Source organism: Callospermophilus lateralis, chromosome 15, assembly GCF_048772815.1.
Source record: "Callospermophilus lateralis isolate mCalLat2 chromosome 15, mCalLat2.hap1, whole genome shotgun sequence".
Classification (NCBI taxonomy): domain Eukaryota; kingdom Metazoa; phylum Chordata; class Mammalia; order Rodentia; family Sciuridae; genus Callospermophilus; species Callospermophilus lateralis.
Genome location: NC_135319.1, coordinates 26,836,623 through 26,856,161, shown reverse-complemented (window position 1 = coordinate 26,856,161; position 19,539 = coordinate 26,836,623). Strand labels below are relative to the sequence as shown.

The 19,539-nt window shown below is 41.2% G+C and overlaps 1 protein-coding gene across 1 annotated transcript; it reads left to right on the top strand.

Annotated features, from left to right (window-relative positions):
• Positions 1 to 1,869: 1,869 nt before the first annotated feature.
• Positions 1,870 to 18,795, top strand: Acta2 (actin alpha 2, smooth muscle). Its single transcript, XM_076835264.1, has 9 exons — positions 1,870 to 1,974; positions 5,871 to 6,022; positions 7,425 to 7,553; positions 10,604 to 10,714; positions 12,957 to 13,041; positions 13,419 to 13,580; positions 14,746 to 14,937; positions 16,050 to 16,231; positions 18,503 to 18,795. The coding sequence occupies exons 2-9, from the start codon at positions 5,894 to 5,896 to the stop codon at positions 18,644 to 18,646; spliced, it is 1,134 nt and encodes a 377-aa protein (XP_076691379.1). The 5' UTR covers positions 1,870 to 1,974; positions 5,871 to 5,893; the 3' UTR covers positions 18,647 to 18,795.
• The last annotated feature ends 744 nt before the right edge of the window (positions 18,796 to 19,539 follow it).

Sequence of the window (19,539 nt, the reverse complement as noted above, 5' to 3'; positions counted from 1 at the left end):
TCTTAAGTCCTCTTTTATTATGTCTTTTTATGTCATCATAGTCTGATTCCTATTAGGGCTATGGTTGTACACTACTATTATCAAAGAATAAATGATGCAAGAATCATAGGGTGATTTAAAAAAAATTTTAGTTGTAGACAGACACAATACCTTTATTTATTTATCTTTATGTGATGCTGAGGATAGAACCCAGGGCCTCATATATGCTAGGCAATTGCTATACCACTGAGCCACAATCCCAGCCCTCATAAAGATGATTATCAAGATTCTTCTGTTTGATTTTTAAAGGAACAGTCATTTCGTCAAGACATCAGGGATGACATAGACACTGCTTGAGACAGAAATGATAGTGGAGGGGATTCTACCTTTACTCAATCAGGAAAATATGGAATTTGTGCTTCACATGACCCCTTGTGATGAAAACTGTTGGATTAATACCAAATGCCCAACTCTATGTTGTACTATGTAGTCTTCATATTTTAGCATTCAAGCACTTGTATTTTATGGTTGGTAGAAATGAGGTACAGTTCACAAAATCCTGAGTAATACAGAGATATTCTGTTATGATTTAGTATTAAGCTATTTAGGTTTTTATAATGATGGCTGGGTGTGGTGGTGCATGATTGTAATCCCAGTGATTTGGGAGGCTGAGGCAGGAGGAGTGCAAGTTCGAGACCAGCCTGGGCAATTTAACAAGGCCCTTAGCAACTTGGTGAGACTCTGTCTAAAAATAAAATGAAAAGGACTGGGGATGTAGCTCAGTGGTAAAATATCCGTGGGTTTAATCCGCAGTCCCTCCTCCCACAAAAAAAAAATTCTAATGACCAACAATGAAATTCCTCAAAGATAAATATGCACATATGTATGTGTCTACCACAAATCAAATGAGTGAACAGCTGATCACAGCTGTAAACTAAGGCCTTTCATTCTGGAACTTTTCTCACATGTCAACAGTCCAGAAATACTCATGGTATCCATCAAAAATATTTCTATTATGAATTGATTTATAATCTTGGCTTAAATGGAAAGTAGTAGAGAAGTGTAAAGCATTGAAGCTATTCACTGATGCTTGAGAATGACAGCTAATGTTTTTGAGAAATGATGGGGTCCCCTGATCTGTATTCCTGTCAAAAGAGTTCATGGGAGAGAGGAGGAGGCTTCCTCCCCACCTTCTCTTTTCTCTCCAACTAATTTTGTGACAGGGTGCCTGGTAGTCTTTCTGGCCAAAGGATGGCTCCTTACCATGCTGCCAGATTACTCAGTGACAAATTAATAGACAGATCTAATGTACCCAAGGATTAAAGTGGTTATGATAAAGCTTACATTCCATCTTTGAAACAGGGCCCATTAGCTCTGTATCTATACCTCAACTCTTGTTTCCATTAAGCACCACTCAAGAACTCGGTTTGTAAACATGGGGTGACTGCCATAAAGCCTCCCTCTACCTATCTATGGGCAACTGAACTCATAGCTTTCTTTATTGCAAGCCTCCTTTGCAGGAGAATTTTTAAAGGTCCCTGCTAGTCAGAGGCAGCCCCGTTCTGCTCTAAGTTCCCTAGGAAGTAGCCTGAAAGGCCAGCCAGACAGCAGGCTGACATCTCCTGAGGAATGTGCAAACTGTGCCTGCATCTGCCCTATAATACTAGCCCAGTGTCTCTGGGCACTCCAGCAGTTGTTCTGAAGACTTGAACTGTTTATCTCCCACGGGCAGCTGAGCTGCCTCCCATTTCACAAGCAGAGCAGTGGAATGCAGTGGAAGAGACTCCAGCCTCCAGCCACCCAGATGAGAGAGTTTTGTGCTGAGGTCCCTATATGGTTGTGTTAGACTGAACGATGGGCTCCAGTCCGTCTTTGCTCCTTGTTTGGGAAGCAAGTGGGAGGGGAGCAGAACAAGGGGCTATATAACACTTCAGTGTTCAGCTTCCCTGGACACCACCCACCCAGAGTGGAGAAGCCCAGCCAAGCACCATCAGGGTAAGTGGTACCCGCCCAGGGATGTGACTTAAGAGATTCCACTGGCTCTTGTATTATCCAATATAATCAGACATTGTCTGCAGGGTTTTGGATAGGCTCATGCAATCTGATATTTTTGAATGAAGATCGTACCATTAATATGATTATAGCTTTTGGCTCTCATGATTTAACATCTGAGACAAGGTTTAAATGCAGGTTGGATGGTGGAGGAAGCAGAGAGGAAGATGGAATGAATTTTATTCATGCATATCACCTATGAATGCTGTTTATACTAAACCAACAGCTCAGATTTTGTAGCATGTTCTAGGGATAAAGACTAGCTCTTTATAGTAAATTACACATTTATTTATATTTAGGCATTGGAAACTCCGGAATTTATTTTATAGTTCAAATTTAGTGTGGAATTTTCATTGAACTGTATTTTAGGTGCAGCTGATGCTTTTGGAAGTGGATTTTAGAAGTGAACAGAGGGTCATTTGATTTTGACTGAATTTATGTATTGCTTATGGATTCCCCCAGATCTAATTAGTAGTATCTTATATTGGAAATGTGTGTCTCTTGAGTGTATCTGTGAACTTATTTGTTAGGATCTGCATCATTGGTCATTTTCGGCAGAACTCAGCAAGCAACCAACTTAAACTTTTCTCTGCAAAGAAAGAGGGAGGGAGCAGAGCTTGCATCTGACAGCTGTGTGTCCCAGCAGAGGGAGGTCTGGTTTGCATTTCTCTCAGCCTCAAGTTCCCCCCCCAGCCTGGTGAGGCAAGTGTGACTGTGGAGCCTGCCCTGCCACCCCAGAACTTTGCTGTAAATCAGAGTTTGGCAGCGTCAACCAGGACTGGACCACAGTTTTCACGCTGAGATTTTCCTTCCGTTTGTGACTCATGACTAAATATGGTTTGTGTTTCAAGACCAAGGAGCTGGGAAAAGTACCATTCCTCCCTTCTCCCCCTCCCTCCGCCCCATCTAACTACTCATTTTTTGGCACAAGATGGACTGTACTTGGTTGGAGCAAACCCCCTGACCCGGGTGCAGTTCCAAAAGCAGACATTGGAGCGAACATGTTTTACCTAATTAGGAAATGCTTTGCTGCAAACCAAGCTGCTCATTTCAGGTTTGATAAGAGTTGTTTGTAAACCATCAAATCAGCTCTCTCTGGGGACATAGACTTCTTACAGATGACAATGCTTCTTTTGGAGATTCTAAAATTCTTCCTGGACATTTTTCACCAAATATAAATGTATTTACTGAATTTTGAGGTTTCTTCTTTCTTTCTGCATTCTTGCTAATGCTATGGGATCAGCCCACTTTTTCTGAGTATATTCAAACACTTCCCCCAAACCATCCCTACCCAACAAAAGGCTTATTAGGAATATCTCTTCCTATTTTCAGAGAGCATCCTAATTTTAAATATTTTATCCTGTGATCAGCTGTTACCGTCCATTTGGAGACTAGGCTTAGCACATCCACAGCCTCCCTGCTGATCCCCTGCAGCCGGCTGCCCTCTTGAAAAATGCCCAACACTCAGTGCTTCTTCTGTTGCATCTCCCTTCTAGTTCCTACCTGTGTTGGAATGTCTCTGGATTTGTTAGGAAGAAAGCCAAATACAATCAATGTCTGAAAAGGGAAGGGAAGCTGGGTGGAGGGAGAACAAGCCATTTATAAGTTCCATTTTCCATTTTGCAAGTGGAATACACACATTGAAGATTTTCATTCTGATCTTGAGTTGTGTGAAAAGAAACCAAAGATTAGAAACAAAAATATCATAATAATGATGATAGTCATATATAATGGTGATTATGATGAAACAGACATTTATGGAGAATTTATAATGTATATGAACAATTTATTATTTTAAATATTTCTTCAAAAATGTAGTCTTCCTATGAACTCTTTGAGCTATCTACCAATATTTTGGCTGTTTTATAGTTCAGAAGACTCTAATTTTGAGATGTTGGATAACTTGCTAAATCACATAACTTTTAAGTCGTAGAGACTGGAGGCAAATCCTAGCAGTCACGGTCACTCTGTAATCTCCAGAGTCCTCAGTGTGTCAGTCTGGGGATCTTGGACAAGCCACTTCAATGCCCTGAGCCTGGAGTTCCTTGTCAGTTGGAGATAATTTTGTAAGCCTTGATCTTAAAATATGTCATCTCAACTGAGGTTTATATTCTTTGCAAAGGACTATGCTACATGGAGCTCTGCTCTGGAATTTCTGACCATTTGAGATAATACAGCGTTAATTTTGTGAGAATGATCTGGCAAAACCCCATATCATTAATAGAAAAAAAATGAAAAATTTTTTTCCTACTTCCTAGAAATTTCCTTAACAGAATCATCGTTTATACGTAGGTCTGGATTAACAATAAGTTCACCCATTTAAAAGAAGAATCTGAATGGGGGATGTGGCTCAGTGGTTAAAACATTTGCCTAGCACGCACAAGGCAAGGCCCTGAATTTGATCCCCAGCACTGCAAAATAAAATAAAATAAAATAAAATAAAAGGAATCATCTTGGTCAACTTGATATCTTGAGATCTCAATGGCATAAATGCCAGGCAGAGAACTCTGATAGTACTTCTCTTGACAGACTATTTCTCTTTAATTCTGTTTGGAAAATGTAAAGACTCTTGGATTGGAAGCACAAGGTGGCCAATAGGAACCTGGTATCTGGCTGGGCTCTGCCTCAATGTCCTGTGTGCCCTTGAACAAATCACTTTACACTTGTAAAACTGAGAGCACTGGATGAAAACATCTACTATTACGCCTTCAGTTTCACACAGTTGTGTGATACTTCTGCTTCCAGATTTCATCAAAGAATCCAAGCTTAAAAGTGGGCTGTTTAAAATATTGTTTTATAACCAAAGGAATTTATAAAATTAGAGAATATAGCAGAACTCAGGGAAGATAGTTACAAACTGCTACAAAAGCAACCATTTCCAAATATCCGCAGTCAATATCTTGATAAATATATGTAATCTTTATGGACAAAAATACTATTTTCTCTAACCTTTTTTTACTACATAAGAATATTCTGTCATCTTCTTTTTACTTATCTTTCTTAATGGCAGCAAATATTCTACTACATGAAATGTAATTTCAATAGACTCACCCTTGTTTGTTGAACTTTTAGATTAAAGGTGATTTTTATTAATGAAGAATAAGTGTAACCCCTAAAATTTTAAGTACCATCTTAGGAAATCTTGACTCATTTTAACATATCTCTGAGGGTCAAGTGAAAGTCCTCAGGATCCAAAAAGAGACCATTATTTTGAACATTTATGTTAACTAAACATCTAAGCAGTTTAACATTTTCAAAGTTTCACATGCTGCTCATGTCCCAGAATTTTTTTTTTTGAAAAAAAAAATTGAAAAGTATAACATATCTGGAAAAATATGTTTGGGTTGATACAGAAAATTATATATGCTTCCTAAATAGTATGTGATATGTCCCTATGAAGATTGAGTCTCAGAGGCTGGAAGCTCAGCCTATCTTTAAAGTGCTGGTAAGAATACGTGATGTGCCAGTCATTGTGTTGAGGGCCAGTGATACAAACGTGCAAGTCAGAGTTTTGGATTATCAAAACCTTGCAGTCTACAAACTCCCATTTTTACCCCAAATACAGATTGCAGAATCACATCGGTTACACATCCACGTTTTTACATAATGCCATATTAGTGACTGTTGTATTCTGCTACCTTTCCTATCCCCTATAACAACCAATAAAAAAAAAAAAATAAACCTTTCAGTCTAATGAAAGTACTTTAAGGTAAAAAGGTTGTGTGTTAGATAAGGGGAAAGCCTGAAACAGAGGAGGGGCCCAAACCCACTCTGGAAATGGAAGCCATTGCTTGATAATGGCTCTTTTACACCTACTGCTTCTTCCCTGTTTTCTGTAGAAACCTGTGAATCCGTTCCAGTCATGTGTGAAGAAGAGGACAGCACTGCCCTGGTGTGTGACAATGGTTCTGGGCTCTGTAAAGCTGGCTTTGCTGGGGACGATGCTCCCAGGGCTGTTTTCCCATCTATTGTGGGTCGTCCCAGACATCAGGTGAGTGAAATTCTGAGAACAGCCAGAGAATAGGACTATAGGTTAGATCCCTCTCTGCCCATGTGTACCCACAAATTGTCTGTTGCTCTCTGCCCAGAAGGTATGTAACCTGTTAAAAATATATCTGTGATGGATTGAGGATGGGGCTCAGCAGTAGAGTGATTTCCTAGCGTGTTTGATGCCCTGGGATCTATCTCCAGTGCCTCAAAAGTATAGAGAGAGATGATAGATAGAGTGATAGATAGGTAGATAGAATGATCCATGTCTAGGAGTAAATGCCAGTTTCATATAAAATATAGATTGTTTGGTGGGTGGGTGTCTATCCGATATAGTCTGCCCCTTTTTCATATGTTCTTTTTGTCTAAATATCATCATCGTCATCATCATCATAAATACTTTTGAGTTATCCTATGTACACCATATCTACTCTTTGAAAAGAACCTAAAATAAAGATCCAGATCACTCAACTTCAGAGAGCTTGGTATTAGATGAAAACAACATTGATATCAATGTCTTTTATGTGTATTATTTTGATAAATACATCTTCATAGACATTAAGTAATTTTACATATTATGTATAAACAAAATATTGGTGGTAGCCATTTGGTAAAAACTGAGTGGTTTCATCTCAGAAATTTTACCTCACATCCAAAATGTATTTTGTGTATTAAGCCCATCTGCTTGATGGTTATGGCTCTCCATTTGGTGTATATTCATGAGAATAAGTCACGGAAGCCTCTTCTGGTGAATGAAATCTGTCTGTCTTTTTCTTGAACTCCGCACAATGGACATATTTTACACAAGACAAATATTATATGATTTATAGTAGCCACAGTTATTTTGCAATTCTAAAACAGTCACTACAGAGCAATTTAAAATCCATTGAGGATTATTTTAAAACATCACTTTAATGATATAGAAAAAAGCAGCTAACTAGTTTAGTAACTTATAATAGTTGATTGCTATGATAGTTAATAGCAGTCTGCTACGATGGTGAGCAAGACAGACATAATCTCTGCCCTAACAGATCTCATCAAGAAACATAGAAGTTTATGGGCTGGGGATATAGCTCAGTTGGTAGAGTGCTTGCCTTGCATGCACAAGGCCATGGGTTCAATCCCCAGCACACACACACACACACAAAAAGACCATATAAGTTAAAAAAAAAAAAAAAAAAACACAGTGTAAAGTTGCCACTCCCACAGCCAGCATCCCCTGCTGCTTAAAGGCTGGTTCTTGTCTGTTTCCTGTCAACTAAGGAACTTTGCAAAGTGACAATGACTCATATTATTGCTACTAAAAAGGAGCCTCCTGTCTCAATGTTTTAACCCTTTGTGAGCTGGTTGCAACCAATTTGCAAGTGTTGGGAGAAGCTGACTTGTGCTGTGTTGAACCTTTTCAGGGAGTGATGGTGGGAATGGGACAAAAAGACAGCTACGTGGGCGATGAAGCACAGAGCAAAAGAGGAATCCTGACCTTAAAGTACCCAATAGAACATGGCATCATCACCAACTGGGACGACATGGAAAAGGTACCAGGATGTTTGCTCCAGGTTGATACCCCAGCTTGCATAATTCCCACAGTCCCTGATTCAAAACAACATGCTACTTTGGGGAACATAACTGGCTCATATTTCTCAATTGCACTTTTATTTGTCAATGTTTATTCTAGACTATTACTCAATAGGGAAAAAATAACACTGAAATACTTCTTCTAAAACAAACAAACAAAAAAATCCCTTGCCTACCAGATTGTGTAAACAACTTAGAGGAGAGGAGTTTTATAGATTAGAGAAGCAGCCCTTTGCTGGTGGTGGGAATTAACGGCCCAGTCCATTCTTCATGTCATCTGGACCACCCTCATAGGACAAGCATTGCATGAGCACTGGCCTAGGGAATGACCCTCCCTGACACTCTCCTCAGAGGCTGTGTGGCCATTCCTCCAGTGCAACTTAGCTAAAGAGGAGTTGAAACCCGTTCTTGAAAGCTTTTCATTAATTCACCCCAAGAGTTTAAATAAAAAGTATTATAATTTTTACTGTTGAAAAAGGGAACTGTGATGTTGTGGATTTGGTACATTCTTGAACACTCCTCCACATACTGAAGCACAATCATAGCTGACAAAAGTTTTTAAATTAATATTTAAAGGATGACATTTCTGCATTGCATTAAGTGAGGCCCTATCTCCAAAACTCTTTTAAAAGAGCTAATAAAGAGAAAAGGCTAAATTATAGGATTTTGATATTTGATATTAGGTATTTTAAAGAAATACCAGTGATCAATGAAGAAGCATAAGGAATGATAAGAAAGTGACAAAAAAATATTAAGTGCAGGGGACTGGAAATATAGCTCTGTGACAGAGCATACACACTTAACATGTGTGAGACCCTGGGTTCCACCCCAACCCCCCCCCCCAAAAAAGTAATTAAAAAGTACATCTGGCATTTTATTTATCTATCAGCTCACTAAACTCACTTTGACACACATACTCTCATACACATTTATGGGTTAAATAAAAACACATAGTGTTTCTAGAATTCATTAGTAATTTAAAGCCTACACCTATATTTTTCTTTTACAAAAATTGCCTATAAAGTGGTTTACCTCATTTAAGATTATGGGTTTGGAAAGATGGCAGTTTGCACTGAGCAGAAGACGCTAACATCAGTGGGAAAGTGCTTTTTAGAAGTTTCTCTGTGGAGCTGACAGCATTTAGAATGGATGCTCCCAGAGAGAGCTTAGTAGAATAAATTTTTTAAAAAATTTCTAACATTTAAATCCAAAGAAAATTCTGTAAGGATGGAAGGAGAGATGGACTGGCAGTTTTTTTGGTTTTTTTTTTTTTGAATATTTATTTTTTAGTTGTAGTTGGACACAATATCTTTAATTTATTTATTTTTATGTGGTGCTAAAGATCAAACCCAAGGCCTTGCACATGCTAGGTGAGTGCTCTACCACTGAGCCACAACCCCAGCCCAGATTGGCAGTTTTTTAAAGGTAACCACAGTACACAATCTGACTGGGGCGGGGGTGGGGGGGAGGGTGGGGGGGGTTCTTAAGTGCTCTGCTTCCCCACCCCCGCCCCGGCCATTTTAAAAGACAAACATGTTTATCAAATTGAACATCTAGTTGATGGGATGAGTGTGGAGAGATCAGGAACAGCTTTCCATGGATCCTTAGAGTGGTCAATTTTAAGGTTCCTAAACCACCCTTGTGTAGCCCTGCCCCCTTCTTACCAAAGAAGCAGAACTGTCAAGTGTCTCTTTTCCTTTCTAGAGACCCACAATTTCAAAGGCAAGGAAACGGAACCTTTTGTTAATTTATAAACTTTCATTAGCAGTCTTTATTTTGTTTTGTTTGGATTCTAGGTGAATCTTGTCTTCCTGGTGCTGTTAGACAATTTTCATGCTTTTAAAAATTAACTCATATTGCCCTGTTTATAATAGTGTGTTCTTTGGGGCATCTGGGCATTAAAAAGGACTCTCAACCATAAAGTAAATGTATTTTTACCCAAAGCACATTCACATAAACACGCTATATATAAAATGGCATGAGATTTTTTTAGAAGCACCTGAAGGCCAAACGCCTGTCCCTGAATGGAAGACCCAGATTCTGCGAACAGAGGCCAGCTTCTGACAGCCCTAGAGGGCAGAGAGGGAAGCAGGAGGCAGACTTGTTCTCTTCTGCACCCACACGCAGCAAAGAGCAATTTCTCTAAAAGCATTAAAAGTGGCAATTAGGTTTTGAGGTCAGCCTCATTTGTTTATTCATGTATGCATTCATTCTCATTTTATTTACTAAATTAAAATTTTAGTAACTAAAATGGAAGGAGAAGGTGAAGAAGATACAGTTGAATAATAATAAAATTTGCTCTGGTCTAGGCATTGACTAGTAACTCCAGGGTTATCTTACTTAATTCACATAAAGACTTGATGAGGTAGATTCTAATTATTCTCATCTCCCTATACCCAGTGATGAGACTAGAGCTGACAACAGTTAAAAACTTGCCAAGCTCCCTAACTACAAAGTGGCTGAACTGAGATTTGAAGCCAGAGTTTGCTGTAGAGTCTGTGCCCTTGATACTCCACCACCCAGCCTCACAGACCTGGGCCTGGGGTTTTGCTCAGCAATTTACCAGATGTGAACCTTTGCACAGAGTACTAACACTCTTTGTGGCAAGTCTCTGCATCTGCACAAATATGAGCACATAAGAAGGACTGTGGCATTTCCCTTGGCCCTGGTTTATTTATTTTTATTTTTTTATTATTGGTTGTTCAAAACATTACAAAGCTCTTGACATATCATATTTCATACATTTGATTCAAGTGGGTTATGAACTCCCATTTTTACCCCGTATACAAATTGCAGAATCACATCGGTTACACATCCACGTTTTTACATATTGCCATACTAGTGACTGTTGTATTCTGCTACCTTTGAGAGAGAAGATGGGAAGGGAGGGGAGGGGGATAGTAGAGGATTGGTTCTGGTTTAATCTAGCTCATTCTGGTCCCTTGTCGGTTTCTGCACTGCCCTACAACATCACATCATGTGTTTCTCCTCTGTGTCCCCTGCTCCCTAGATCTGGCACCACTCCTTCTACAATGAGCTTCGTGTTGCCCCTGAAGAGCATCCAACCCTGCTCACTGAGGCACCCCTGAACCCCAAGGCCAACCGAGAGAAAATGACCCAGGTAAATATGGCTTTAGCACCTAGGACTTTTGGGCTTGGGAAAAGCCTGTTAGAATATGGCTACACAGGACAGCAGAGAGAGTACCGCAATCAGCAATCCACAACAGACTGATCATTTTCCAGGAGCTAAGAAATCCCAAAGGCCAGGAACGGCTTGATGATACTCATTTAGTGCAAAGTAGATCTTTTATCTCCAAGAGCAAAAGAAAATTTAGAAGATCTAATCAAGAAGGGACATGATTATGTTACTATTTCTATGGAGGAATGATTTCAAAATGTAGTATGACATATAGTAGGACAGATCTAGGCTTAAAAATGGATGTGTCATTTATCAGTTATATAAAGAGCCCGCTTAATTTCTCAGAGCCTCAGTTTCCTTGTCTATTAGTTGGGACTCATAGTAGTACTATTAATTTTCAAATGATTGCTATGAAGGCTAATGATCCAAATGATAAACGTGTATCATGGTAACTGAACATGAAACAAATAATTAAAATAGTCATTATTGTTACCTGTCTAATGCTCAAGACCTTACAGCAGGAACCCATCTAACCCACTAGCCATAGAAAGTTTCTGGTTTGGATGAGCTATTAATCACAACATCTAAAGTCTATTTGGCTCTTGCTGTGGTCAAGCACAGGACCAGGCATTTTGCATGCACTGTCTCTTTAAATCCTAACATCAAGAAGCAGCAATGACTATGCTGACTAATTGATTGAAGAAATCAAGACTCAGATACATTAAGTGATTTCCCCAAGATCACAGAGCTGGGAGAGGCAGAGTATTGACCCTGGAACTGACCAATGGTCTTCGCCCTTGGAGAATAACATGTGTAAATCCTGCAGGTCCCTTTCCAGAAGCGCTCTTGGTGCTCACACCAGTGCCCCTGAGGTTCTTCTCCACAGCAGAGCCTAAGTGGTCTGGGAATGACTCACAAGCTGTTGTTCTGATGACAGTTTCTGTTCCTCTAAATGGCATGTAGGCAGAAAAATGGTTGAGAATCATGCTCTTTAGCAAATTCCAGGCATTCTGAGTCACAGACCCGGGAGACTGGTATGGATGGGGAAGTAGAATGGATGGGGAAATCAAGGCCCATCGACATCTTCTGGTGCATGAGTGGCCTGGAGGTGCTCTGGTTCTTGGGCAAACTGCATCAGCTGAGGCCCTGGCATTCATTATGCCACGAAGCAGAACCTTCCCACTGCAGCCAGAGTGGCCTCATTCCAAGGTGACGGTTGGCCCTCAAAACTATATAAAAAAGGAGAATGGATGAAATGGAAGCACAGACAGATTCACACAATCAGGGGTACTCCCAACCAGCCTGAGCATCAGACTTTGAAAAGCCTCAGGTTTAAAAGGTCACTTTCTTTTTTTACTTTGTTTTTGTAGTGAGGAGTGGATCCAGGGGCGCTTAACCACTATGCCACATCTCTAGCTATTATTATTATTTTATTTAGAGGCAGGGTTTTGCTGAGGGCTGGCCTTGAGGTCATGATCCTCCTGCCTCAGCCTCCCTAGCCACTGAGATTACAGGTGTGTGCCACCGTGCCCGGCATAAAAGGTCTCTTTTTTAAGCCAGAGAAATCAAAACTGGATATTGTCTTGTCTTTTTTTTTTTTAGCTTTTATATAGTTAATAAGCCTTAGACTTTCTATTCTGGATGAAACTAAAAGCTCATCTAGTCTAAACCCCTCCTCTGAAAGAGGGTGGAATGAGATGGACATCATTACCCTAGGTACATGGATGAAGACACGAAGGGTGTGACTCTACTTTGTGCACAACCAGAGACATGAAAAATTGTGCTCTGTGTACTATGAATTAAAAAGCATTCTGCTGTCATGTATAACAAATTATAATAAATAAATAAACTTTAAAAATAAATAAATAAACCCCTCCTCTGTTTATAGTTGAGAAACCTGGAATGAAGCCCACATCAGTAGACTGTCCATTTGGTGACTTCTCACAGGCCACACTCAAGGCAGGGCCAGGATCAGAGCCACAAGCTAGACCCTCATTTCTCCTGGCCAAGTCTTGCATGCCTACTACTCCCCGTCTTCTCTATCAGGTCACTGAGATGATGGTCTCTCCGTTAGTACCTTCATTTCTCCTTGGCTCTTCATTACCTTGGTCTCTGCGGCCCAGAGCCAGATGGTCCCGGCTGCATTCATCATGGAGGAACATTCTTTGAACATTCTTTGTAAGACTGGCACATCACTAATTTAGCTCTTTGAATTATTTTGCAGATTATGTTTGAGACCTTCAATGTTCCAGCCATGTATGTGGCTATTCAGGCAGTGCTGTCCCTCTATGCCTCTGGACGTACAACTGGTAGGTGGCTGGAAAGGGAGCCTTGATCAGAGGCGTATACCATGAGTTATGGTATTCGATGGTTATAAACGTGGTTCATGACAGATAAGGGGTGAGTTAGAATTGATAGGATTGATCTCAGCCCTCAAAAGATCTTCTCACCTTTTCAAGATAATCCCCAGACATCTTATTTCTAGCAGGAATTTCTCTATGGTTTCCATCTTCTTGTTTTTTTCCAAGCCCTGAACCACCTTCTCTCTTCCATCAAATACCTTCTTTCTTCCTTTCAAATAAAAGGCTTATAAATTCCCCATCCCCCAAAGCCTCCTTCTACTACACCAGTAAGTGACTGCCCACCACCTGCTGCAGTGACTTGTATCATGCCCGTTTTCTCCCAGGCATTGTGCTGGACTCTGGAGATGGTGTTACCCACAACGTGCCCATCTATGAGGGGTATGCCCTGCCCCATGCCATCATGCGTCTGGACCTGGCTGGCCGAGATCTCACCGACTACCTCATGAAGATCCTGACGGAGCGTGGCTATTCCTTTGTGACTACTGGTGAGGCCTGTGGGAAATAAAAGCCAGAAGGTGTAGGGCAGCGTGTTCTTCAGGGGAACTTACAGGACCACTGTGACTATGCAGGGAGATGATGGGATGGAGACTTGACGATGGCAAGGCCTGACTCTAGGAAAAGCAAAGCACAGTTTCGTTGGCTATGTTGAATTGCTAAATGATTATACCACTACTTTGGGGAATTTCTTTGAGAACAGTTACAATTGCCTCGTACTGTGAGCCGGAGTTGAAATACTTGAATATTTTTAAATCTCCATTAGCAAATACAAAAGACTATATAGAAAATGAAGATAAAATGATGTGGTGATTGGCAATCTTTGGCAACTCTAAACAGGATTTAAGTCCAAATTCTACTCACTAGCTATGTCTTTGGACAAGTTTACTAACCTTGCTAACCTTGCTAAGCCATATTTCTTTATCTGAAAAATGGAGAAGAGCATAAATTCCTACTTTCGTGATTATAAGGAATGTGACATAAAATAATCCATGTGGAAAACCTAGCAGAGCATAAGCATTCAGCCATTGTTAGCTATTATTAACACTGGCCAGGCAGGTCTGTCAAAGCTGCTGTCACATACTCTCCACAAGAGGGCAGTGTCAGACATTGCTAGAAACATGGAGACAGTTCCTGCACTCTAGCTGCTTATACAGCTCTCACCAATTTGGCATTATCCAAATGTACTGATTTCTGGACACTCCTGAGGTGTAATTCAGGCTCCAAGTTTGAGCCCTGGTGATATTAAAGTCTCCTTTTGCAGTATGAAGTTGAGTTAATTTCATTCCCGCTCCCCATAAGGGATCCCAAAACACCTCCCAAAAGTTCCTAGGGATTCCTATGTAATCAGTAGCTCAGAACTTCAGAGCACAGGAGTCTGTCCACTTCTCCCATATCTCCTTCCATATGCACCACTGGAGCCTCCAGGACTGGGCTGGTCCTGAGCCAGCACCTACCTCTTTCCGGAAAGTGGCAAATGTGCCTAGGGTTTGAGCTACAATCTATCTGGGACAGGCAGCAAAGATCTTGAAAGCTTCTGGAAAATTGTGGGTCCTTCGAGGAGCAGATTCTGCATATGATTGAAGTGGAGCAGGTAGATCTTTAGCATCTGTGTAAATCCTAATGTGTGCTGTAACATCTGCATGTGTTTGACAGCCGAACGTGAGATCGTCCGAGACATCAAGGAGAAGTTGTGCTATGTAGCTCTGGACTTTGAAAATGAGATGGCCACTGCTGCGTCCTCTTCCTCGCTTGAGAAGAGCTACGAGCTGCCTGACGGGCAGGTGATCACCATTGGCAATGAACGCTTCCGCTGCCCAGAGACCCTCTTCCAGCCATCCTTCATTGGTAGGCAACAAAAAATCCTTCCCCAGGAAGGGGAGACACCCTCTTTTCCTGCATCCAGCAGCCTGTGGCTACCAAAGCCCATCTGCATGTGAGATGTGTCAGGGACCTGAGACCAAAGACATTTCTAAACCAGGGAAATGAAGTATCATGTTTCCAAGATGAGAAGGTGGAAGAAGCCCAGGAAAGGAGTTTTCTTCCTAGGAAGACACTATGTGGAGATCAAGCTAAAAGCCTTAAATCTGTGCTTAGAAGCAGTGGGATGGTTAGGGAAGATGTGCTCAGTGCTTAGTCTTTGGGAACAGTGGTGGGGCGGAGAGAGAAATGGACAAGCATTGACTTGGGGAGATTTGATTTTACATCACACTCCTCATAATCACAAGAGTTGGGGTGGCATAGGTTTTTACAGAGCTAGCCTCTGGGAGTGGAGATCGTGGGTTTATGATTTTGTTCTTATTTCATGAGCCTGGGAAAGTCACTTAACCTCCCCAAGCCTCAGTCTCTTCATGTATAAATGAAGACTGTTTAGATATCATTAGTGATTAATAATCAGGTGCTAGTACCATTGTTAGTATTAGATTACAGCACTGCAAAAGGTGAAGAATCACCTGAAGGTTTTTCCAAAAGGTCCACCTCAGAAATTAAAAAAAAAAAAAAAATTTTGACAAAAAATTATTAAGACTGAAGAAAAATGAGTCTTTGTCCAGATAGGACAATGATTCAGTTCCATTTAGATTTGAGTAGGGGTAAGAGCCAGCAACTGCAGAGAGATGGGAGAGTTTTGAGTGATGGCTGTGACATTGACTAGGTGTGGGACCTTCTACAGGAAATTTGAAGGTTTTGCCTCTGATTTAAATTATGTATAATAGAAGCATCTATTTAAAAATTGGTATTAGCATGTTGTACTCCCACCGTGGAGGGGCAGTAAGACTTCCCCATTAGAGGCAGAAGGACATGGAGCATAACGAGACTCTTTTCATCTCTCAGATGAATGACTTCTAGATTATTACACCTGCCTAGGCTCATCCTGTGTAAGATCATCCAAGTGCTCAAGTCAGGTCTTTCTGTCTGAGTGTTGCCCCCACCCAAGGACCATGGCCTGTGTTTCTTTTCAGGGATGGAGTCTGCTGGCATACATGAAACCACCTACAACAGCATCATGAAGTGTGACATTGACATTAGGAAGGACCTCTACGCTAACAACGTCCTCTCAGGGGGCACCACCATGTACCCAGGCATTGCAGACCGGATGCAAAAGGAGATAACGGCCCTCGCGCCCAGCACCATGAAGATCAAGGTACTGTTCAGTGACAGTCCCCAGGCTATGCCACCAGGGGTGTCAGCTCCATAACCAGATGGAAAGGACTCTTTTGAGGCCATATCTTGGTCATATGCACTCATGGGTTCCAGGGCCAGGAAGTGGGTAAAATTACACTTTACCCACTTTATTTAAGTCAATCCAGTTCATGAGAGAAACCACATTATTTTATACAAATTTTGTTCTACACTTATGCTTGTTTATCAGCCTCTTTCTGCAGCTGCCATCGAGGCCCATGCAGCTCCCCACATGCCTATATCTCTTCAGAACATATATTTTGTTGTTTTACCTCATCACAAAAACAGTGTCTCACATGTAGAGCATTTTCTAAAACTACAGATGAGCCAGACATTTCTGAAGCAGTTTAAACCCCATAGATTTAGTCGCTTGTATTCTTTCATGGCTAAATGTGACCACCAGTGGCCAGGAATTAGAGTCCTTTCTTCATCTCTCTGTCTGAAACATCTTTTGACCCAAGTGGCTCAAAAGCACAGGATAACTCTGGCATGACCAGGCTCAGTCCCTGAGCCACCCAGGTCCCTAAATGGTTTTGGCTTTGAGTTCCAAGCAAGGGAACTCAGAGATTAAATGGTGATGGTTCCTTTAGAAGGAAGTGTCCCCTGGCTGGTGGCTCCTCAGAGGCTCTTATCTCTGAAATCAGAATGCCACACTGAGACCTTCTGACCCATGTCATAGGAAGCGAAAGTGGCAATTCTAGTGAAGTTCACACACACACAAGGCGGTCATGACAAGCTCTCTGTTGTTTGCACTCCCTTCTCTCTTTAGCAAAGGATTTGCAACATAAGAGAATGAGCTAGACTTCAACACACATTCTTTCTCTCTGTCTGGCTAGCCTCTGGGAAGTCCTGTGCTAAAAGACTTCAGATGGGGAGAACAGAGGCTTTCCTGAAAGGCTTGTGTTCCTTGGATGTCTGCGGGATCAGCCCACAACCTCTTACTACCATACAGGAGGGAGGGGCCACTGGGGGGCACACTTCAGCACCAAACTAGTGAGGCGGGAGGTGGCTGAACAGAGAGAGGCTGTAGGGAGAGTTGGGCAATTCCTAGTTCTCCAAACTGATTTCTTGAATAGAACTGAAAGTGAAACTTTGGCCCCCTGCATGGCAACAGAGTACAGAGATCCTTTAAAAACTGTAGACAGTAAGATGACCCATTAGGGAAGAATGAAACCAGGTGAGGGAACTGTGGGAACTCTCTGTACTGTCTTTGCAACTTTACTGGAAATCTAAAACCATTGCCTGAAGAAAAATCATCCACAACTAGGAGAACCCTGGTTGGAATATTGGGCCTGACCCTGACCAGTTGCACTGCATTGGTTGTGACCGGTTACTTACACCTCTCTCAGTCTCTGTTTTCTCATATATAATGTGGGAACAATTTAATATTTATTCTTCAAGGTGGTAATGAGAATTAAGTGAGATAACACATGGAAAATGTCTAGCATGGTGCTTGGTATTTAGAGAGGGCTTAGTAAATGTCAGCTATTTGTATTTTAAAATAAATGCTCAATCAGAGCTTAAAGGAAAAAAGAAAGTTATCCCTTTAACTGCAGTTTCAGAAACTGTTGGTTGAAGGGTTCATTTCTACTGAAGAATGCCAGTCTGGAGTGGAATTTGGAGTTGCTCAGTTCTAGCTATTTGAGTTGCTACAGGACAAGACCTGGGGTCTAATTCAGTTTTCTCCTCCTAAACCATTCATTTACTTAATAATCGTATCCATGCTCTCACACATCTGGCCTGAGCTCTGGGAAAAGTCAACTAGTATAGCTTAATGGGGACCCATTCCATGGGATTTCAGTGGGAAAAGATTTGAATAAAAGTTCTGGCACAGTTAAAACTTCTTAGAAGATGCTGGTGTTTGGTTCTACAGAAAGTGCGTGCCATGATAAGCTTTGAAGCACAGCTCATGGAAATAAGAGGACTTGTTTGTCAGGGCTTATATGGTGGTCACTCAGGACTGGTGGTCATCCCAGGATTTGGGGGTCAACTTTCAGTTGGCTAAACAATGTGATAGAGACGCTATGGGTGGTTTGGAACCGATTCCATGAAGGAAGCCAGAACAATACATAACCCATAGCGATTCAGTGAGGAATCTCCAAGTACACGGCCTCCTCACCACCCAAGACTGCACAGGAAACAGCAGCCAGATCCACAAAATGGGGACTATGGCAGAAATCCCCCGTGCTGCCTGATGGCACTAATGCCCTTTCCTTTTCATCCTAACCCACAGATCATTGCCCCTCCGGAGCGCAAGTACTCTGTCTGGATCGGGGGCTCCATCCTGGCTTCTCTGTCCACCTTCCAGCAGATGTGGATCAGCAAACAGGAGTACGACGAGGCCGGGCCCTCCATCGTTCACCGCAAATGCTTCTAAACACTTCCCTGCTCTCTGTTTCTAGCACACAACTGTGAATGTTTGGTGGAATAATGCCTTCAGTTCCTTTCTAAATCATTCCTAGCCAAATCTCTGACTTGTTACCTATTTGTTTTTTTTTTAATAAATCTGAAATATGCTACCCATAACTTTTGAGCGTTGGCCTCTGATCCACACCCTGGGAGCACGTCTTTCCCTTAGGTTGACCTCACTCACTGAGCGTTGGCTCCCTCTAGTGGCCCATCCTAGATATAGCATGATAAGGATGGCGGTTTCCCAGGCAAGGGGTAGAATCACATTAACTTGGGAAACTCCACCTAAATGAAGCAAACAGGAAGGCTTTGAGAATATGTGGGAGATTTAAAAAACAAACACAGATTAAAGAGTGTCACTGGGAAAATCCACTCTGACTTCACAATTTTCTGAGTGATTACTTTACACTCTTATAACCTCTGCATTGATTGCCTGATTCGTGAACAAAAATGTCAATTTTTTATGTACATAAAACTGTGTAAACAACAGTATAATTATTAAAATCACATATTTTATATTAAAACACATACATGCATATGTGTCGCATGTGTGATTTTTAATATATAATGTGTGATTTTAATATATGTATTAAGCTTTATATGTAAATGCATTTAAAATAATATAACTTAAGTTTATGTATGTATGTATCTATGTTTGTGTACTTATATGTATACATACACACACACATACACATATTTGGTACCAGGGATTGAACCCAGTGGTGCTTAACCTCTAAGCCACATCCCCAGTCTATTTTATTTTTGACTTTGAGACAGAGTCATACTAAGTTTCTCAGGACTTCACTATGTTGCTGAGGCTGGCTTTGAACTTGCAATCCTCCTACCTCAGCCTCCCTAGTT

What these genes read in the sequence shown, in the direction of transcription:
- Acta2 (XM_076835264.1), top strand. Translation starts at nt 5,894, where the DNA reads ATGTGTGAAGAAGAGGACAGCACTGCCCTGGTGTGTGACAATGGTTCT. An exon ending in TGGGTCGTCCCAGACATCAG is followed by an intron (nt 6,023 to 7,424) that starts GTGAGTGAAATT and finishes GAACCTTTTCAG; the next exon opens with GGAGTGATGGTGGGAATGGG. An exon ending in ACTGGGACGACATGGAAAAG is followed by an intron (nt 7,554 to 10,603) that starts GTACCAGGATGT and finishes CCTGCTCCCTAG; the next exon opens with ATCTGGCACCACTCCTTCTA.